Source organism: Mandrillus leucophaeus, unplaced genomic scaffold (assembly GCF_000951045.1).
Source record: "Mandrillus leucophaeus isolate KB7577 unplaced genomic scaffold, Mleu.le_1.0 Scaffold130, whole genome shotgun sequence".
Lineage (NCBI taxonomy): Eukaryota > Metazoa > Chordata > Mammalia > Primates > Cercopithecidae > Mandrillus > Mandrillus leucophaeus.
The window spans coordinates 2,673,294-2,690,606 of record NW_012101255.1 but is presented as its reverse complement, the minus strand read 5'-3'; the positions used below and the strand labels follow the sequence as shown (position 1 = coordinate 2,690,606).

The following is a 17,313-nucleotide window of genomic DNA, read 5'->3' as shown; positions in this document are numbered from 1 at the left end:
TTGACTTAACTTGCTTTGCAAACACAGTTGATATAGTGGTGGTTGCATATTTCATGCTACTGTAAGTTGCCTCTTTGTTTGATGCTTTCAGACTTCTGCTAGACTGTAAAGTCCATATCTGAGTCACTTTTGCAGGCAGCAGGGCTGTTGGAAGGGCTACATTCCTGAGTGTAAATCCCATTTTCACTGCTTACAAGCTGTGTGACTTTGGGCAAGTTACTTAGCCTATCTGAGCCCCCACCTTATTCTTTGTTAATGGGAGTGATAATACCCACCTCAAGGTGTTTTGTGAAAATTAAACCATATCAAGGATAGAAAGTACAGGACTAAGCCCAGGGCAGTTGATTAGTTTGTATTGAATTGAGGAGGAACAACTGGGATCTTGAAGGATGAGCAGCATTAGCATAGCGGGTGAGATAAGGGAAAGGGAAGGGCACGCTCCAAGCTGTTCTCTGCAGTCCCTCCAGGGGAGGGGGCAGCACGCAGGGCCACACTCTGGACGGGGCAGCTACTCCTCACATTGTCAGCAGAAGCCACTGCAATTCTAGGACTCAGGCAGCCACACTCTTGTCCAGTGTAATGGAAACTGCCTTCTGAGCTGCAGGAGCCCTTACTTGATATCAATGTACCAGGGACTCGGATCTGTAACTACAACAGCACTTACAGCTTGTCTCTCAGGAAAATGGTGTTGGACGGTCCTCAGGAATGTTTCATCCACGTTTTCATGGAGCCTAGAAAAACACCACAGCTTGCTGAGGTGTAAACCTCTCAGACGCCTGGGATGTTCTAGGCTGAGCTGCAGCCAGTGCCTTTCTCCTGTTCAGGGCTGGATATACACAGACTCGCTCACCAGGGCCTTCTAAACATAGTTTGCTTCAACCCTTGCTTGTCGGCATAATTTTTTTCCCACCTCTCTCTATTTCAATAGTGGCTGCTTCCTGACCATCTCTACTGCATAAGTAAGTAATCTGCCCAGAAGCTTGTCTTTCTGATTACTTTGCCCCTGCTGTGATTGCCGCCTTCTCCACATCATCCATTTCACTCTCTCTTCTGGATCCTTCCCATTGGCACAGTGCCATGCTCTAGTGGCTCCAATTTTTAAAACGCAAAATAAAAATATTTCATCGATCCCGCTGTTCTCTTGCAGCAACTGCTTCATTTCTCTACGTCTTCTCTGCAGAACTTCTTAAAAGCCTGGTCTATCGCTCCTTGTCTATAGCTCTCTAACTGTAGCTCCTGCCTCCTCTCCTCACCCATGCCCTGTTCTCTCCCGCACCTGCTCTACTCTGGGTTTCTGTCTTCTCCACGCCATGAGACTGCTCTTGACACCTCACCACGACCTCGATTGTCTTCTCAACAGCTGACTCCTCTGTTCAACTTGAGTCAGATTTTTTTCCCAGGGTCCTGTGATGCTGTATTCTCTAGGAGTTCCCCTCATCTTGATGGCCACTCCTTCTATCCAGCCTCATTTCCAGGCTGTGGTTCCTCATGTGACCTCTAAAAGGTTGGCAGTCCCAGGAGATAGGCCTGAGTCCCACCCTCTTTTCTGTCTGTATGCACCTCCCTCCATTGCCCAAACCCCCGGGTCTTCTCACTTCCACCCGACAGCTTAAACACCATACATACAGTGATGGTGCACACATTTCGGTATTTCCATCCTGGCCTTCCCTCAGAGCTCCAAGCTCATTCAAACAACTCTCTGGTTGATGTCTTCAGCCATGTGTCTCTCTAGATTTCTGCCCTATGCTGGCTCCTTCACCAGTCTCTGCCCCAATACATGGAACTTTTTACCCATGTACTCAGGATGAAAGCCTAGGAGTGATCATCCTTGATTCTCTCTTTTCTTATTCCTATAATCATCATACCTCTCCCACCCATCCAACTTTTTAGCAACTCCTGTTAACTCTATCTTGAAAACATAGCCCAAATCTGCCCATTTCTGTTAATCTTCACCTTTGCTCACTCTGTCCAAGCCATAATCATGTTTCACTGGGTGAAATGCAATAGCTTCCAAAATGCTTCCATTCCTGCCCTTTACAATCATTGTTTTTGTTTTGTTTTTTCAATTGAGCACCTACAGCTCGCCCCGAATCCCATAATCCATGCTCCTTGAAACTCTCCAGTGGCCTCCCATTGTACCTGGAAAGAAACCCAGACCCCTAGCTGGCCTCACAGGGCAAGGCTGTAGCTCCTTACCTGCCTCACCTCAAAGCATTTTCCCCGCTGGTTCTGCCTCAGGCCTCTGCACTTGCTGTTCCTTTCTTGCTGCAATGCTTCCTTCCCTCCAGGTGGTTTTTACATTCACTTGCATTCCTCAGCCTTCCCTGGTTATTCAATCTACAGTGTTGACAGGTCACTTCACTTGTCTCAGTGGCTGGATGAGAAATACAAGAGAAAATAAGGCAGTGAGGTTGGACTGGGTCAGAGGTTCTCAACCCTGACTGTGTGCTAGTCCCTTCTGGGAAGCTTTAAAAAGCACACAGAAGCTCAGCTTTACTGCCAAGAATTCTAACTTAGGTTCTGGCATTCTTTAAAGTTCCCCACATGATTCTAAAGGACATGTGGGGTGATTACCTTTGGTCCGACCAGTGCTTCCCAAACTTGAACATGCATCCACATCACCTGCATACTGTGTTAAAATGGGGATTCTGGTCAGGAGGTCTGGGGTGGAGCCTAAGATGCTGCATTTCTAACAAGTTCCCAGGTGATGCTGACGCCACTGGTGCACGGACCACACTTTAACTAGTGAGGGTCTGAACCATTTCTAGGTCTCCATCCCCTTCTAGCATGCCATGACAGTGGGTAAGGTAGTTCCAAAGCACAGGTGGTATGTTCCGATTCACCAAGCATCCTGCACCCCTCCATCTTGTTCATCTTTATCTGTTACAAATAAGCAATATTTTTGCCGGTGGTCAAAATATGTGAAAGCCAAACAAGAATAATGATGGATCCTGTGATATGGTGAAGGGGCATGGACTCCGCAATGGGTTCATATTCCAATTCTGTTTCTTACCAGCTGTGTGAGTGTAGGCAAATTACTTCATCTCTCTGAGCCTTCATTTCTTCAACTCTGAAATGGGGATAATAAACACTTCCTTTATTGAGAGGCTTAAATGGGTTAATACAGACAAAGCACTTTGCACGCAATAGGTACCTAACGGATGGCAACTGCTGTGATCTTGGTGGACTTTGCAAATTGATCTAATCTTGTAATCCAGTTGCTGCAGGTCTTGGGAACCTTGATCTGTGCTTGCTGCAAGGATCATCAAACATAGAGCGGAGTCGGCCTTTGATCTGAATGTCAGGTGACTCCATGACAAAAAATTTCAAGGCTCAGAACCTTCAAACCAGCATCTGTGACCTTGCCTGGAGGATGACGGGGGCAGAGAAACCCTTTGTTTCTTCCTTTCTCTGGATTGTTCGATTATCTCCCCATCTCTGTTCCCTGCCTACTTGCGTAATTTCCCCAGGGACTTTTGGTACAAAAACAGAAAACCTTAACTCTTAAAGTGTTGACTTTAATGCTGCTCTTACACTAGCCTGTTAGTAGTTATTTATTCATTCAGATATTAATTGGGTGCCTAGGTGCCGGGGACTTCATTGTCTGTGTTACCCTGCAGGTTGTCAAGGAGTGGCAGGCGCTGAACAACAACAACAAAAATATGTAATCGCAAATGTGGTGCCATGAAGGAAAAAAACAGGGTGCACCACAAGAGAATGTTGAAGAGCTGTGATGCCACTGATTTTCATGTCAAAAGAGCCTCTAGTTGCCTATGTGTAGAATAGATTGGAGCAGGCAGGAAGAAGGAGGACAAACAGTTAGGAGCCCTGTCAGTGGTCCTGGCCCAGATGGTGGCAATGGAAATGGGGAATCAAGACTGGGAGCCCCTTCCTTTAGTCATGGTAAAATGTTGGCTTGTACTTTAAGCTGTTTTGTAATTTTTTTCCCTTTTACTCAATACAGAAGACACCATGTCATCATCACAGAAAATTCTCATCAGCAGTGTGGTTTGGGGCCAGTGCATTTCCCTCTGTAGGTCTTGTTTATTCTGTAAAATGGTAGTGGTGGTGGGTGTTGGTGTCAGTGGGATCAAAGTCCTTTCTGCTTGTCATTTGAAGACTCCAAGACACATTAATGATATTCACAAATAAGAGATTTTAAGCTTCAAATTAGTAGAAGGTTTAATAATACAGGGAATTAGATTTCTCCCTTTAAGCGCTCTTGCCTCCCTTTCACAGGTCAGTGAAATTAGAATCATACTTTCAAGCACAGTCTGCATGAATCAGGAAGGGTCAAGGCCACAGGCCCCTCAAGTGAGAGCCACAAAGCAAAACTGGTCCCTCTACCCAGGCACCACCCCTAGCTCTAAACCATGGGAATCTGAGAGGTAGCTGGAGCATGACTCGCCTGCCAACGCTGACAGACAGACACATGCTGGGCCACAGTGATACCAGAACCACCTCGTACACAGGCCGGCAGGAATGATTTACGTACCTCAACCTAACATTGAATAGCTTGATTATCTCACAGAAATTAGTACTAAAGTAAAAACATTTAGAAAATAAACCTTCAAATGTTGCAGATTAGGAAATTTAGGACCAGAGAGGTCAACTGACCAAGTTAAGGTCACATTGCTGGCTACTTGGCAAGCCCCAAGAACCTGAATGAAGTTACATACAAGGAGAATTTCTTCAGGAAAATTACTTTGGGTGGTATTGTAAGGGAGTTGCTTGATGCTGCTAAAAGACACTCGGCCATTAGTTTGGATGTGTCAGTTGAGTCTGAGGTTCTAGTTGGCAGAGTTCCAAGATGGTTGATGCTTCGGTGCCTCTTCTCTGAAGTATCCCATAATCCCCTGGACAGTTCCCTCTAAGAACTTCGCTGTCTCAATCCTTTAAGTCTTCTGGATTCAGGGAAACCAAGACCAATTCCTCCTTACAAGAATATTGGGAACCCCTGATCTCAAGGTTGGTTTTTTTTTTTTTTAAAAACTAAAAACATAGAACAATGCAATTAATAATATAACATACACCCAGGTTCTAGGCACCCAGAATTAATGACTGTTAACATTTTCTCCCAAGGTATTTTGAGAACCCTTTTTTCTTTAGAATGACTCATGTGTCATAAGACACAGGCTTAATCAACCATCGTTTAATCACCAGATTATCAAATTAGAATATTGAACTAGGACACGAAAGATAAAATATTCTTATTTTTAAAAATATGGTACTTAAGTGGACCATGTGATGAGTTTTGACAAATGCCTATCATTGCTTTTCTTTTTTTTTTCTCTCACTTTTTTTTTTTAAAGCAACAAGCCAAGGAATGTACTCATCATGTTTTAAATTGCATTTGCAATTGGAACTGTATAAAAAGACATTTCACTTTACATAATCTTTTTTTGCTATTTTCACTTCCTGTTAAAACAGGGAATAACCTGGGGATTTTTATTTTCTGGTAGAAAATGCACAGTTTCAAGAAAGTCAAGAGTAAAGGTTAAGTTTACAGATTTCCAGTGACAGAGATGAAAGGGAACTACGTAACTCTGGAAAATAAAAGTTCAGAGTTGCGTTGCCTACAACTTTTTCATTTGTTAAGTTCTAGGAGCAAGTTTGCATGGGGAACCAAGAAGCCTGAATTCTAGAACCAGTGCTGCCACTAGTGCACTGTGTGGCTGCTGGCTCATCACTTTACCTCTTTGGGCTAAAAGTCTTTTTGTACTTTTGGAGTAACTCATGTCCACTTTCTCCTTCTTCATGTCTTTTGTTTATAGTTTTGCCTTTTATGCACTGTTAACCAAGCAGTCCTGATTCCTCTATCACACGTAACAAGAGGGTAAGCTGTGAACATGCAGTGATGCTGCCAAGCTTGGCCAGTGTATGCACGCTGCACCTTGCGTGGGTGCAGTGAGGTCCCTGGAGGCCATATCTGGACTGGCTCTGGTCCTGAGGGTCAAAGTTCACCTGCTCCTGGATCCTAGTTTCACCTTCACAGGTCCCCCTGTATACTGACTTGAAATGTGACTTTCTTAGTGATAAGACTTGTGGTTTTCGTTCATTCACCACAAATGTTGCAAACCCCTACTTTTGTGCAGGGCACTGTTTTTCACTTTTATTTGAAGAACAGCCTAGAAGAGGTTACTTTAGCAATTCTTTAAATGCCAGAGCCCTATGCTAGCTAAAAACTCAGCACTGTATCTCACTTAAAAAACAGTGAACTCCAAAGCCATCACCTCCACTTGGTAGTATGCTAATTAAATTGGGATACTGAGGGCCAGGTATGGTGGCTCACGCCTTAATCTCAGCACTTTGGGAGGCTGAGGCAAGTGGATCACTTGAGGTCAGGAGTTCTGGCCAACATGGTGAAACCTCATCTCTACTAAAAATACGACGATTAGCCGGGTGGGGTGGCATAGGCCTCTAGGCCCAGTTACTCGGGAGGCTGAGGCAGGAGAATTGCTTGAACCCAGAGGCAGAGGTTGCAGTGAGCTGAGATCACGCCATTGCACTCTAGCCTCCGTCTCAAAAACAAAAACAACAACAACAACAAAAACAAACTGGGACACTGAAGTAAGCAGCCTTCAATCCTTGCTGAGCATTTGGCCCTAATCCTCTGAATTCTTTTGAGAGTTTAGGGTTGGGACTGAGGCAGTGGGTCACCATGGATCAACCCTAGCACTCTGGATGTCAGCACTGGCCAAGCGTCTTCCTTCTGACTCTGTAAAGCAGGAGCAATCCTCTTCTTGCACAGCTGCTGGCACCATCAGATAGAAACGACAGCCCTGGGAGGAGACCTGCAGCACTGACATTCAGTGGTTCAGACACATGAGCCCGGACCCCAGTGCTGTCATGGACCCGCGCCATGACTTGGCCCAATGACTGTTTCCACAGTGGAAACAGTGAAAGTTCCAACCCCAGATGTAGTGATGAAGGTTCACTGCACTTGTACACAGTAGATGCTCAATAAATACCCGTTATTCAATTAGGGAAATGAAGCACAACATCCATTTTTGGAAAATATTTATTAAAAAACTAGTGAATGTGGCAGAAAAACAAAATCAACACACAGCTTTAAATAGCAAGCATATGACACACCGGTTATAAAGCTTTTCCAACTCTACTGACCTCGTCTTTCGCACCAGCTACTGTCGACGAGGGCTTCCGAGGGAAGCCATGTGTAAACGGGTCATCTGTACTAGTGGTGAGCAAAACTAATTACATGAGAACTATCAATGGCCATATGACTTGCTTTCCTAGGCAATCCACCCAAAACATAGGTGAGTGACCAAATCTCAGGCGTGTGTGCATGTGGATCTATAGTTCTAGTTTTAATTTGAGGGTTGGGGGAGGTTAGGGGATGAAACAGTAGAAAGACAAACAGTATCGGCAGAGGGCAACCTTAAAGCACCTTTAAAATCTGGACCCTTTCCCACAATTTAACCCAGTAATTCTCAAACATTACTGCTGAAAAGAATCACCTGATGAGACTGTTAAATTGGCAGGCTCCCTAAATCTGCAATTTTAAGATAAGCACTCCGGGTGATTCAGTGTCTATTAGCCAGCCATCCTATTTGAGAAACACTGTTTAAAATGCATTAAAACAATTCCTACATCCCACAAACAAAAGTAAAGGAATCTGCTGACAGTCACTGTGCTTTTGTCAATGTCAAGGGACCAATACGCGAAGGCAGGCAGGAAGGGGCCTCCCATTCCTGACACACTGATCTATAGAAGCCCTGTGCAACAGCCTGTCAAGTGTTGTTTAGGGAGTAAATACAATTTAATAAGAGGTGTTTTAGATCACAGAACAGCCTCCAAATTACCAACAGGCCAACCCCATTCATCCCAGGTTAATGAACTTTGTTGGGTTGAAGCCAGATGGGAAACTGCTGTTCAAACAAAACACGGGTAATTGTGGGTCCTGACTTGTGAAGACATATGGAATAAAACAGCTATAAAAACCTTTATTAAACATAGAGCACTATGCCCAAATAATTTTGATGGTTTACGAAAGTCACATCATGGACAACATGTAGAAATAGTCACATTGATTCCAAGGTTCCCATTATCTGCAAAAAGGTGTGCTATGGCTGTGTCGAAAACAAGGCAGTCGCTGTTCATGATGGCCGCAGCCACACCGTCATGAATCGACCGGGGTGTGGCCTCCCAGGTCAATCTCCGCCGGTTCCCATTCAACTCCAGTCTATAGGCAAAGTTCTCAGCTTGCTTGCGGGTGCCAATGAGCAGGACGATGGCAAAAAACTGCTGGTGGCCTTCGTACTTCTCTTGTTTCTCCAGCACCAGCATGAAGTGATGGCCAAAACATGACTGCATCATCACCCAGTCGACAGCCCCTGGCAAGTTAATGTCTGTAGCTAGAAAGACGATGTCTTCTCCTTGGAGGGTGGTAATGCTCTTGTGGGCATGCATGAGATGGGACATCACAGCTTCCAGGGACCCCTGCCACTTGCAGGAGGCACCAGGACAAGGGCAGGAGTAGGGACGGTATTCACAGATGTCTTCATGTTCTGGTTTCTCCGTATGGTGCAGGGTCAGGGAACAGCCCGTGGTGGCATACTGCAGAGAAAGAAATGCATTGAGCCATTGGGCCTTCTCAAAACTTCTATTGCTTCAACCCTCTATGAGTACTTAACTACTCCCTTTTCCTGGGCTTAAACTGGTCTTAACTACTTTTGCTCAAAACAAGTGAAATATTCAAGACTAAAAGTCTCAGTCTCTACTCATCATCAATGCTGTCATGCATAAAATCAAGGGTCTTTTCCTGAATCAGAAATATGCTGTTTTCCATGCCCCCTGTTCTGCTGTCAAAAGGATGAGAACTAAAGTTCTCTTACTATGCACATCTCAAAATTGTTGAGTAAGCCCTGTAAAATCTGGTCTTCCTCATATTTTTGGTGAAGCTGTTTTTTAAAGAATTCAATTGCTTGGGGGTGGGGATGGGGTTGGGCAAGGATTATTATATTATCCCCAGATTAGTTTTCACATACAGACAATATGAACAACAGTATAATTCTATTGTCCCCCTACACTGCTTCCTGGCTCAAACTGGTGACTGGCAGGCAGGCCGTGGGGAAGGCTGCCCTTTGGTTCCTTGCTCTTTGCTGCTGGCATGACCAGGCTAGGGCAGCGGAGGCCTGGAGACCCCTTCATACTGCTAGAAATATTACCCCACTGTATCCTTTTGACCTTCCCTCTGGGGGGCTTTGCCCATATTTTTTGGGTGGAAGGAAATCACATTCAAGAGCTACTTAACTAACTCATAAGACTGCCGGTCAGTCTGGTTCTGGCTAGTGGAGGTTAAAATGAGAAAGGCCTAACCCTCCTCTCAAAGCTCGTTAACCCCAACACTTCCTGCGATTCAAGAGTACATCACTTCATGGCCAGGTATGTCAGGTCCTCACAACAGGCCCGGGAGGAAGCAGAACTAGACGAGTTTGTTGACATGATCGGTCTGCCCCTCAGACACTGCCTTAATAGGGTAGGAGAACAAAATCTTTTTCTCCCTTGCACTTGGGTTGACATTCCTAATGGATAAATCATACCTGCCGTGGCAAAAGACCACACCAAGAGGAACTGAACTTCTGCTCCTGACTCTCACAGGATGACAGTGTTAATTCCTAGATACCAGATGGAGAATCAGCCCACAGAGTGACACCTGCCCTGAGTACTAAGCTGTGGTTCTGTAAAGAATTAAGAAGCCTGAATCACCTTTTCGGGTGAAACTAGGTGTCAGCCTTATACCCCTGGAGCACAGAATGGCAGGGGACTGTCTGGCTTACCACACTTGGATTCCCTGCTCCACCGAGACATGAAGGCACCAAATAAGGGCAGGGCCAGGTCATTTTTCTAAGACGCTATGTCCAGTTGCTAAAAAAAAAAAAAAAACCCACCACTGCTGTTTTTGCTTTTCCCTACCCTGCTTTATGGAATAATCCCCCTTTTAAACTTGAAGTCGGTCAAATTCCAACCTTTATAGGTGAATTTATCACTAGCAACAAGCAGATAGTATGCACTATGTGCCTTCTCCATACAAGACGCTAAGTTACAGTCACTCAGAGGATTCCGAAGCAAAGATGACAGTCTCTACTCTCAGGGGGATTAGTCTCCCCTAATCGGAAAGGAGAGTGGCTTAAAGAAAGAAATGCAGCTCATCCTCCAACCCTCACTTCGCCATGCCTAAGCGGATTATGATATTCAACAGAAATTGGCAGAAATGTTTCACTGTTACTTCCTTTGCCCATAGGAATTGTTTGTTCATCTTTTAAAACTCTGAACTAATTTTTAAAGCCTGGGTGTAAAAAAACTCACTCAGGAGAAACAAATTCATGCGTATTTATACTTTGTGCTCCTTACTTTATAAGGCCTGAAAAACAAATCCCTATTAACTGTGTTTTAAATCTAGGGTGTGGCTAGGAATACAGAGCCTCCTAATGTTCTTTTGTGAGTGATGGGTGAGACATTTTTGTCCAGAGTTTAAAAAAATAAAACACACACACACACACACACACACACACACACACAGTAAAAATAGCAAGAACTAGCCCAAAGCCTGGCAGATTCTCGAAACAAGCTCTCAATATCTGAAGAGGTTTCAAAACGAACTATTCCCCATAGCCACCCAGGTATAATCCCAGGAATGAGATGAACTTTGGCCAGTGGTACCCAGAAAGGTACCACCTGCACCTCTGCCCAAAGCCCCAAACCACTCCTCATTCATGACGAACTCAACATTTACAGCAAATATTTATCATCTGGCAGTCATTTTATAACTTTCCCCACTCGAGTAGGAGTATTTATACTCTGAATTATTTGGTTTGCCTTACAAGTCACATATTCAACACTTCTTTTCACCCAAATATACAGAACAGGGAACCTCCCCAAACTGCACATATAGAAAAGGCATTACTTTGCATTTGTGTGGACAACGATCTCATGTTTTTTCATAAGGATCTTGCTACATCCTCTATTAACTTAAATAAATAGTTTTAAAGCCTTAGGTGCTTACTCTGCTTTTACTAAACAAGCAGAAATTTCATGGCATTCTATTCCTTCTCTTTCCATCATGGGTAAGGTTCATGTCTTCATAACCACTGGTGCCACTTTTATGATGACTAAAGTCTAAACTTTAACCCCCTACACACACACACACACACACACACACACACACACACACATTTCATACTTCAAGCAGTCTTGGCATTATTCTGGAATGGCATGCAGAGCACCATGGGTGCTCTGCCACTTTCATCAGGGGCTCTCATCCAGGGATCCGAGGGAGGGGCTTCAGGGCTTTGTGAATTCCCCAAGACTGTATGTAAAACTGTCTAGGTGCTTCTGAGCAGCAAAGCCAAGCCTCACTGGCCCCTGGCCTTGGGCTTGTGTTTTCTTTTTTCTCTTCTTTTTTTTCTGTGAGACAGAGTCTTGCTCTGTCGCCCAGGCTGGAGCGCAGTGGCACGATATCGGCTCACTGCAAACTCCGCCTCCCGTGTTCATGCCATTCTCCTGCCTCAGCCTCCCGAGTGGCTGGGACTACAGGCGCCCACCACCACACCTGGCTAATTTTTGTATATTTAGTAGAGACAGGGTTTCACCATGTTAGCCAGGATGGTCTCGATCTCCTGACCTTGTGATCCACCCGCCTTGGCCTCCCAAAGTGCTGGGATTACAGGCTTGAGCCACTGCGTCTGGCCTGGGCTTGTGCTTTCTTGAAGAGCTCCAAGGGTTTCTAAGGGTTTCCAGGGCTGAGAACCTCTATCCTAGAGCACACAGAAGGGATCAGCTGTGGATCCTGCCCTTGTGGTGTTTCCAGTTGAGAAAGACCATATGATAAATTTAACAACTGCATAAAGGAAGACCAGGAGGGCAACAGGTGATTTCAAGGTGGGACAGGATGAGGAGGACAGGGTAAGGAAAGCTTTACTGTAGACAAGTGGATTGTGGTTGGAGTTGTTCCATCTGGTTCTAGCACAGGGTGAGTGGAGGAAACAGAGGGGATAAAACCTAAAGGAGGCCAGGTGCGGTGGCTCACACCTCTAATCCCAGCACTTAGGGAGGCTGAGGCAGGTGGATCACTTGAGGTCAGAAGTTCAAGACTAGCCTTGACAATATGGTGAAACCCTGTCACTACCAAAAAATAGCGGGTGTGGTGGCATGCACCTGTAATCCCAGCTACTTGGAAGGCTGAGGCAGGAGAATAACTTGAACCCAGGAGGCGGAGGTTGCAGTGAGCTGAGATCGTGCCACTGCATTGCAGCCTGGGCGACAGAGTGAGACTCCGTCTCAAAAAACAACCAACCTACCTAAAGGTCAGGGACTTTCTTGACAATGGAGTTTATTTTGAGTTTCTCTACAGTGGTGCTATTGACATTCTGGACCTGATAATTCGTTGTTGTGGGGGCTGTGCTGTGCACTGTAGATGCCAATAGTAACCACCCCCTGCCCCTCAGTTCTGACAACCAAAAATGTCTCCAGGTCTCCAGGCATGGCCAAATGTCTCCTAGGGGGCAAAATGGCCCCAGTGGAGCACCACTAACTCTGATGAGAACCACTCATTCCAATTCTCAAGAATGACAAAACCTGGCTTCCAGGCAGCCACAATCACAGTTGCAAGGAGGGGCCCATGCCAGCAGGTCCAGTGGGTCACTGCCCCACCCAATGAGCACTACCAGGGCAACTCAGGAATGCCAGCCCTGCCACACAACCAGAACATGATCGCTAGCAAAGCATGGAGTTAGACCAGGGAGCCCGTTCTGCCCGTTTTACCCACTAGAAGCTGGATGCTCCCAGAGTGTGGCTGACTGGTCAGGGCCCTGTGGTCATTTGTGGCTTCACAAGGGGCAGAACCCTGTATTCCCAGGCTGCCCCTCCAGGGTTCTTTCACTGCACAGAACAGCTCAGGAGTCAAAGAATCAATATTTTGAGAAAACTAAACAAATAATTTACGTCTGCCTTCAGCCCTGGCTCCCAACCCAACACACATAAAACCCAGAGTCCACAGATACACTGCTTTTGGAAGCAGGTTCTAATATTAACTTCTTTGGTTTGCAAGGAGAGAAAAACAGACCTGAAAGTGCCACTCCCTGAGGAATAAGGCAGCAGCATATCACAAAGCAGTGACCAGCCATTAGGCCCTCCCAGCCTTCTCTGGGATCTGGCAAGAAAGTCCTGAGGTCTCACTTCACACTCTAGCTAGGGCTTGCTCCACAACATGTGAAAAGGTCAAGGACTTGTGCGTTTAGGCTGGGGAGGGCTTTCCTTTAGACATCTGATTCTTAGCTGTACCCTCTTGTTACTGAGAGAAGGCTCTTGGGCTGGTTTGCAGAGGGCTGCCTGTGTCTCCTGGGACAAGCCCACAGCTATAAATGAGATTTCTCCTTAGGGAAATATGTGCTCATTTTCCCCAGGGGGAATTAGTTTTAAGTAAACCTCTCTAAAGAAAACACACACACACACACACACACACACACACACACACACACACCCTGAAAACTAAAGAAGAAAATAGGGAAATAGGACTGGGCGTGACGGCTCACTTCTGTAATCCTAGCACTTTGGGAGGCCGAGTCGGGTGGATCACCTGAAATCAGGGGTTCTAGACCAGCCTGGCCAACATGGTGAAACCCTGTCTCTACCGAAAATACAAAAAAAAAAAAAAAAAAATTAGCCGGGTGTGGTGGTGGGCACCTGTAGTCCCAGCTACTCAGGAGGCTGAAGCAGGAGAATCACTTGAACCTGGGAGGCAGAGGTTGCAGGGAGCCAAGGTTGTGCCATTGTACTCCAGCCTGGGCAACAAGAGCAAAATGCCATCTCGGAAGAAAAAAAAAAAAAAACAGAGGTAGATGATGGCCCAGCAGAATGAGAAACAAAGAGATGTTGAAATCCCATTTCTGACTTCTCTTTAGAAACTTTTCATGTTGCAGTGACTCAAAAGCCTTGTGCAAATGTGTTCTGCCATTGAGATGCAATGTGTAATCCGGACCCTCAGTTTTAGGTCTTTGCAGAAAGCAGCAAATAGTTCCCATTCTTTTCCTGGGTGTGGGTTTTGAAGGTTGTATTTAAGTTGGAATTTAGGCAGGGTTTTTCCCTTTTCAGCAGAGAAACCCCTTCACACACAAATATACACAACAAGATATGTCCGCACACAGTCAAACACAAGACACCTATTATTTACCTAACGAACACAGTCACATTATGTTTACTTATGAAATGAGTATACACGCAAAATAAGCCTTCTTAGCCCTGGTGATAGTGAAGGTCATGGATGCTGTGATTGGTTTAGAACAAGTCACTTAAGCTATTTAATTAAATCTGATTCCATGCAATTCAAGAATGATTTACTGAACCCAACAATCAACAATCTACTCAATGGGAGGAGCATGTGCTCCACAGCAGAAGCATGTCTGTGAGGTAACCACACTGCTTAAATCAGCTTACCTCCTAGGAAACAGCTGAAATTATTAGCAAAATACCTGCCAGCACCTCAAATGAGAATGTCTCAAGAAGAACAAACCACAGTCGACATTTTGTTATTGATGCTCATCAACTTTGGAATTAAATCTAAGAAATGACCTTGTCTTGGAGTGAACAAAAGCAAATGGCACTTTCTTTCAACCTAAGTTGTAATGATCACAGAATGCACACTGACGGCTAAGTGCGATGCATAACCCTAGAATGAGAAACCAAAATTCCTATAAAGGACATTACTGGGGCAAAAGCTGTAATTTGAATATGGACTGTGGATTAGATAACAGGATCTGCTGTGTGTCAAATTTCCTGATTTTGATAACTGTGCTATGATTATATAAGAAAATGATTTTAGATGAAACACAATGAGGTATTTAGGGGTAAAGGGACAAGATGGCTGCAATTTACATTCAAATGGTTAAAAAATATGTATGAGCAGAGACAGCACAAATGATAAAGCAACTGGAGCAAAAAGGAAATAACAGGTGAATCTGGATAGAGGCTGTAAGGGAATTTTTTTATGCTATTATTGCAACGGCTGTGTAAGTTTGAAATCATATCAAAATAAAAACATGGCCAGGCAAAGTGGTTCAAGCCTGTAATTCCAGCACTCTGGGAGGCTGAGATGAAGGAATTGCTTGAGCCCAGGAGTTCAAGACTAGCCCGGGCAACATAGGAAGACCCCTATCTCTATAAAAATGAAAAAAAAAAAAAAATAGCCAGGCCTTGTGGTGCACACATGTAGTCCCAGCTACTTGGAGGGCAAATGTGAGAGGATTGCTTGAGCCTGGGATGTCAAGGCGCAGTGAGCCATGATTACACCACTGCCCTCCAGCCTGGGTAACAGAATGACAGACACCCTGTCTCAAAAATACATACATGAAAACATACTAAAGAATCCAGGGACTGAGTTAGCATATTTATCCTTTATGGGATAGAAATGATTTATGCAGAATTGGTTGAATGAATTTTTATCATTATTTTAAAAGAATATATACCTTTAGCTACATAACTACATGTAAATGCAACTGAAGTTGGTAGTTTTTCTTTTACTAGAGGCTCTTTGAGACTGTAGTGAACCAATACAATTTTGCAATGAGAAACGAATTGTCATGATAACTGACACTTCTTCGGCCCCTATAGAAGACAATACATTCTCCATTGTCTTCTGATCCTTCTAAAGGTTTGCGGGTCCCTGACAAGTCTGTGGCCTTGGCATGTAGTTTCATTATTCACCACCCTCAGTGGTCCAAGGTAAACTCCACTTTGTTCTAGACCCATTTGAAAGATGAACTCCAGGAATGAAATTTACCCAAGTGCCCTTTTTCTTTTGGGAGGGGAATCTGGAAGTGGGAAGAAGAGATATATGAGCTCAACTGGAAGGATGAATTTCTGACAGTATAATTTATTACACATGATTAGCAGATAATTAGGACTTGTACAAATGGGAGTTCGCAGCTAAACCTAGTATAGATCCACATTATGGTAAAAGTTACATTTTAACCATCAAACTTTTAAAAGGACATCTAGCAGCTCAAGCTGGCTGTTTTGTGATTTAAAATGTTTACCTGCTCCACAAAGACCACTGAATGATCACAGGTTATTTTCCAGTTAATTTATGGGTCTACTAATTTTGTTTATTGGTTTATTGATTCATTGCCTGCTTCTTGCCCACCTAGTATTTGTTGATAAATGAATACATGTTACATGTATCTGCTGAAGAGGGAATGTTTTCCATCATGTTAATTTTACTTTAATTAGAAGTTTTACTGTGGGACTTAGGATTTTAAAAAAATTCAATAGATTTTGAGATCATGTAAGAAGAAATGTTTGTTTTAGATTTCAGGCACTATGGTTTTGTCACATTTGATGAACGTGTTTCACATATTTTATTTACATAAGTCTTTGGAGTGAGAAGGTTTTTAAATTTTTTTTGTTGAAATGACGGGGTCTCACTTTGTTAGCCAGGGTAGTCACGAATTCCTGACGTCAAGCAATCCTCCCACCTCAGTCTCCCAAAATGCTGGGATTATAGCTGTGAGCCACCATGCCTGGCAGTGACAAGGTTTATAACCCTTCTGAGATCTTACCTAGACTGGAAAACATCAGCACCACTGACCTTTTGATGACTGTATGTTCCTCTTGCTTAAAATATGTTTACAACAATGGTAGAATAGCTGTGATTGGAACTCAAGTACCCAGAGTCCTGTGTGACCTGGAGCCTACCAAGTCACCTATGAGTGGGTCTATAAAACTGTCTATGACTTACTCCTTGACTATTCTTAACAGTGGAAGAGTTGTGGACTCTTCAAGTTAATCATGTTAAGGCTCGGGAAAGAGGAGAAAGTGAAATCTGTTCTTGTGACTTATTTATAATACTCAACCTGCATCTGTCTAGCATCCTTCCTCTAAGAATCTCAGCGTATTTTCACTTAACTCAAATGGTAAATTCCTGAACTCTGCTGTGAGGCAGTGTGAAGAGATAATCAGGCCTGGCACGGTGGCTCATGTCTGTAACCCTAGCACTTTGGGAGGCTGAGGCAGGCGGGTTGCCTGAGCTCAGGAGTTCGAGACCAACCTGGGCAACATGGTGAAACCCCATCTCTACTACCATACAAAAGAAACTAGCCAGGAGTGGCAGCATGTGCCTCTAGTCAGGAGGCTGAGGCAGGAGAGTTGCTTGAACCCGGGAGGCGGAGGTTGCAGTGAGCCAAGATAAAAAAATGGCCGGACACGGTGGCTCATGCCTGTAATCCCAGCACTTTGGGAGGCCGAGGTGGCCAGATCATGAGGTCAGGAGATCGAGAGCATCCTGGCTAACACAGTGAA

General features: G+C 44.5%; 1 protein-coding gene and 1 long non-coding RNA gene across 2 annotated transcripts in view; both read right to left on the bottom strand.

Annotated features, from left to right (window-relative positions):
* Positions 1 to 337: 337 nt before the first annotated feature.
* LOC105534090 lies at positions 338 to 4,837 on the bottom strand. Its single transcript, XR_001005209.1, has 3 exons — positions 4,706 to 4,837; positions 2,197 to 2,374; positions 338 to 731 (listed from the first exon to the last, which is right to left on the bottom strand). It is a non-coding gene; the product is annotated as an uncharacterized LOC105534090 (long non-coding RNA).
* Positions 4,838 to 7,003: 2,166 nt separating this feature from the next.
* Positions 7,004 to 17,313, bottom strand: part of SIAH2 (siah E3 ubiquitin protein ligase 2) — a 22,148-nt gene continuing 11,838 nt past the window's right edge. The window contains exon 4 of the mRNA XM_011972806.1: positions 7,004 to 8,577. Coding sequence (XP_011828196.1) covers positions 8,020 to 8,577 — 558 coding nt within the window. The 3' untranslated portion in view covers positions 7,004 to 8,019. The remainder of the gene's footprint in view (positions 8,578 to 17,313) is intronic.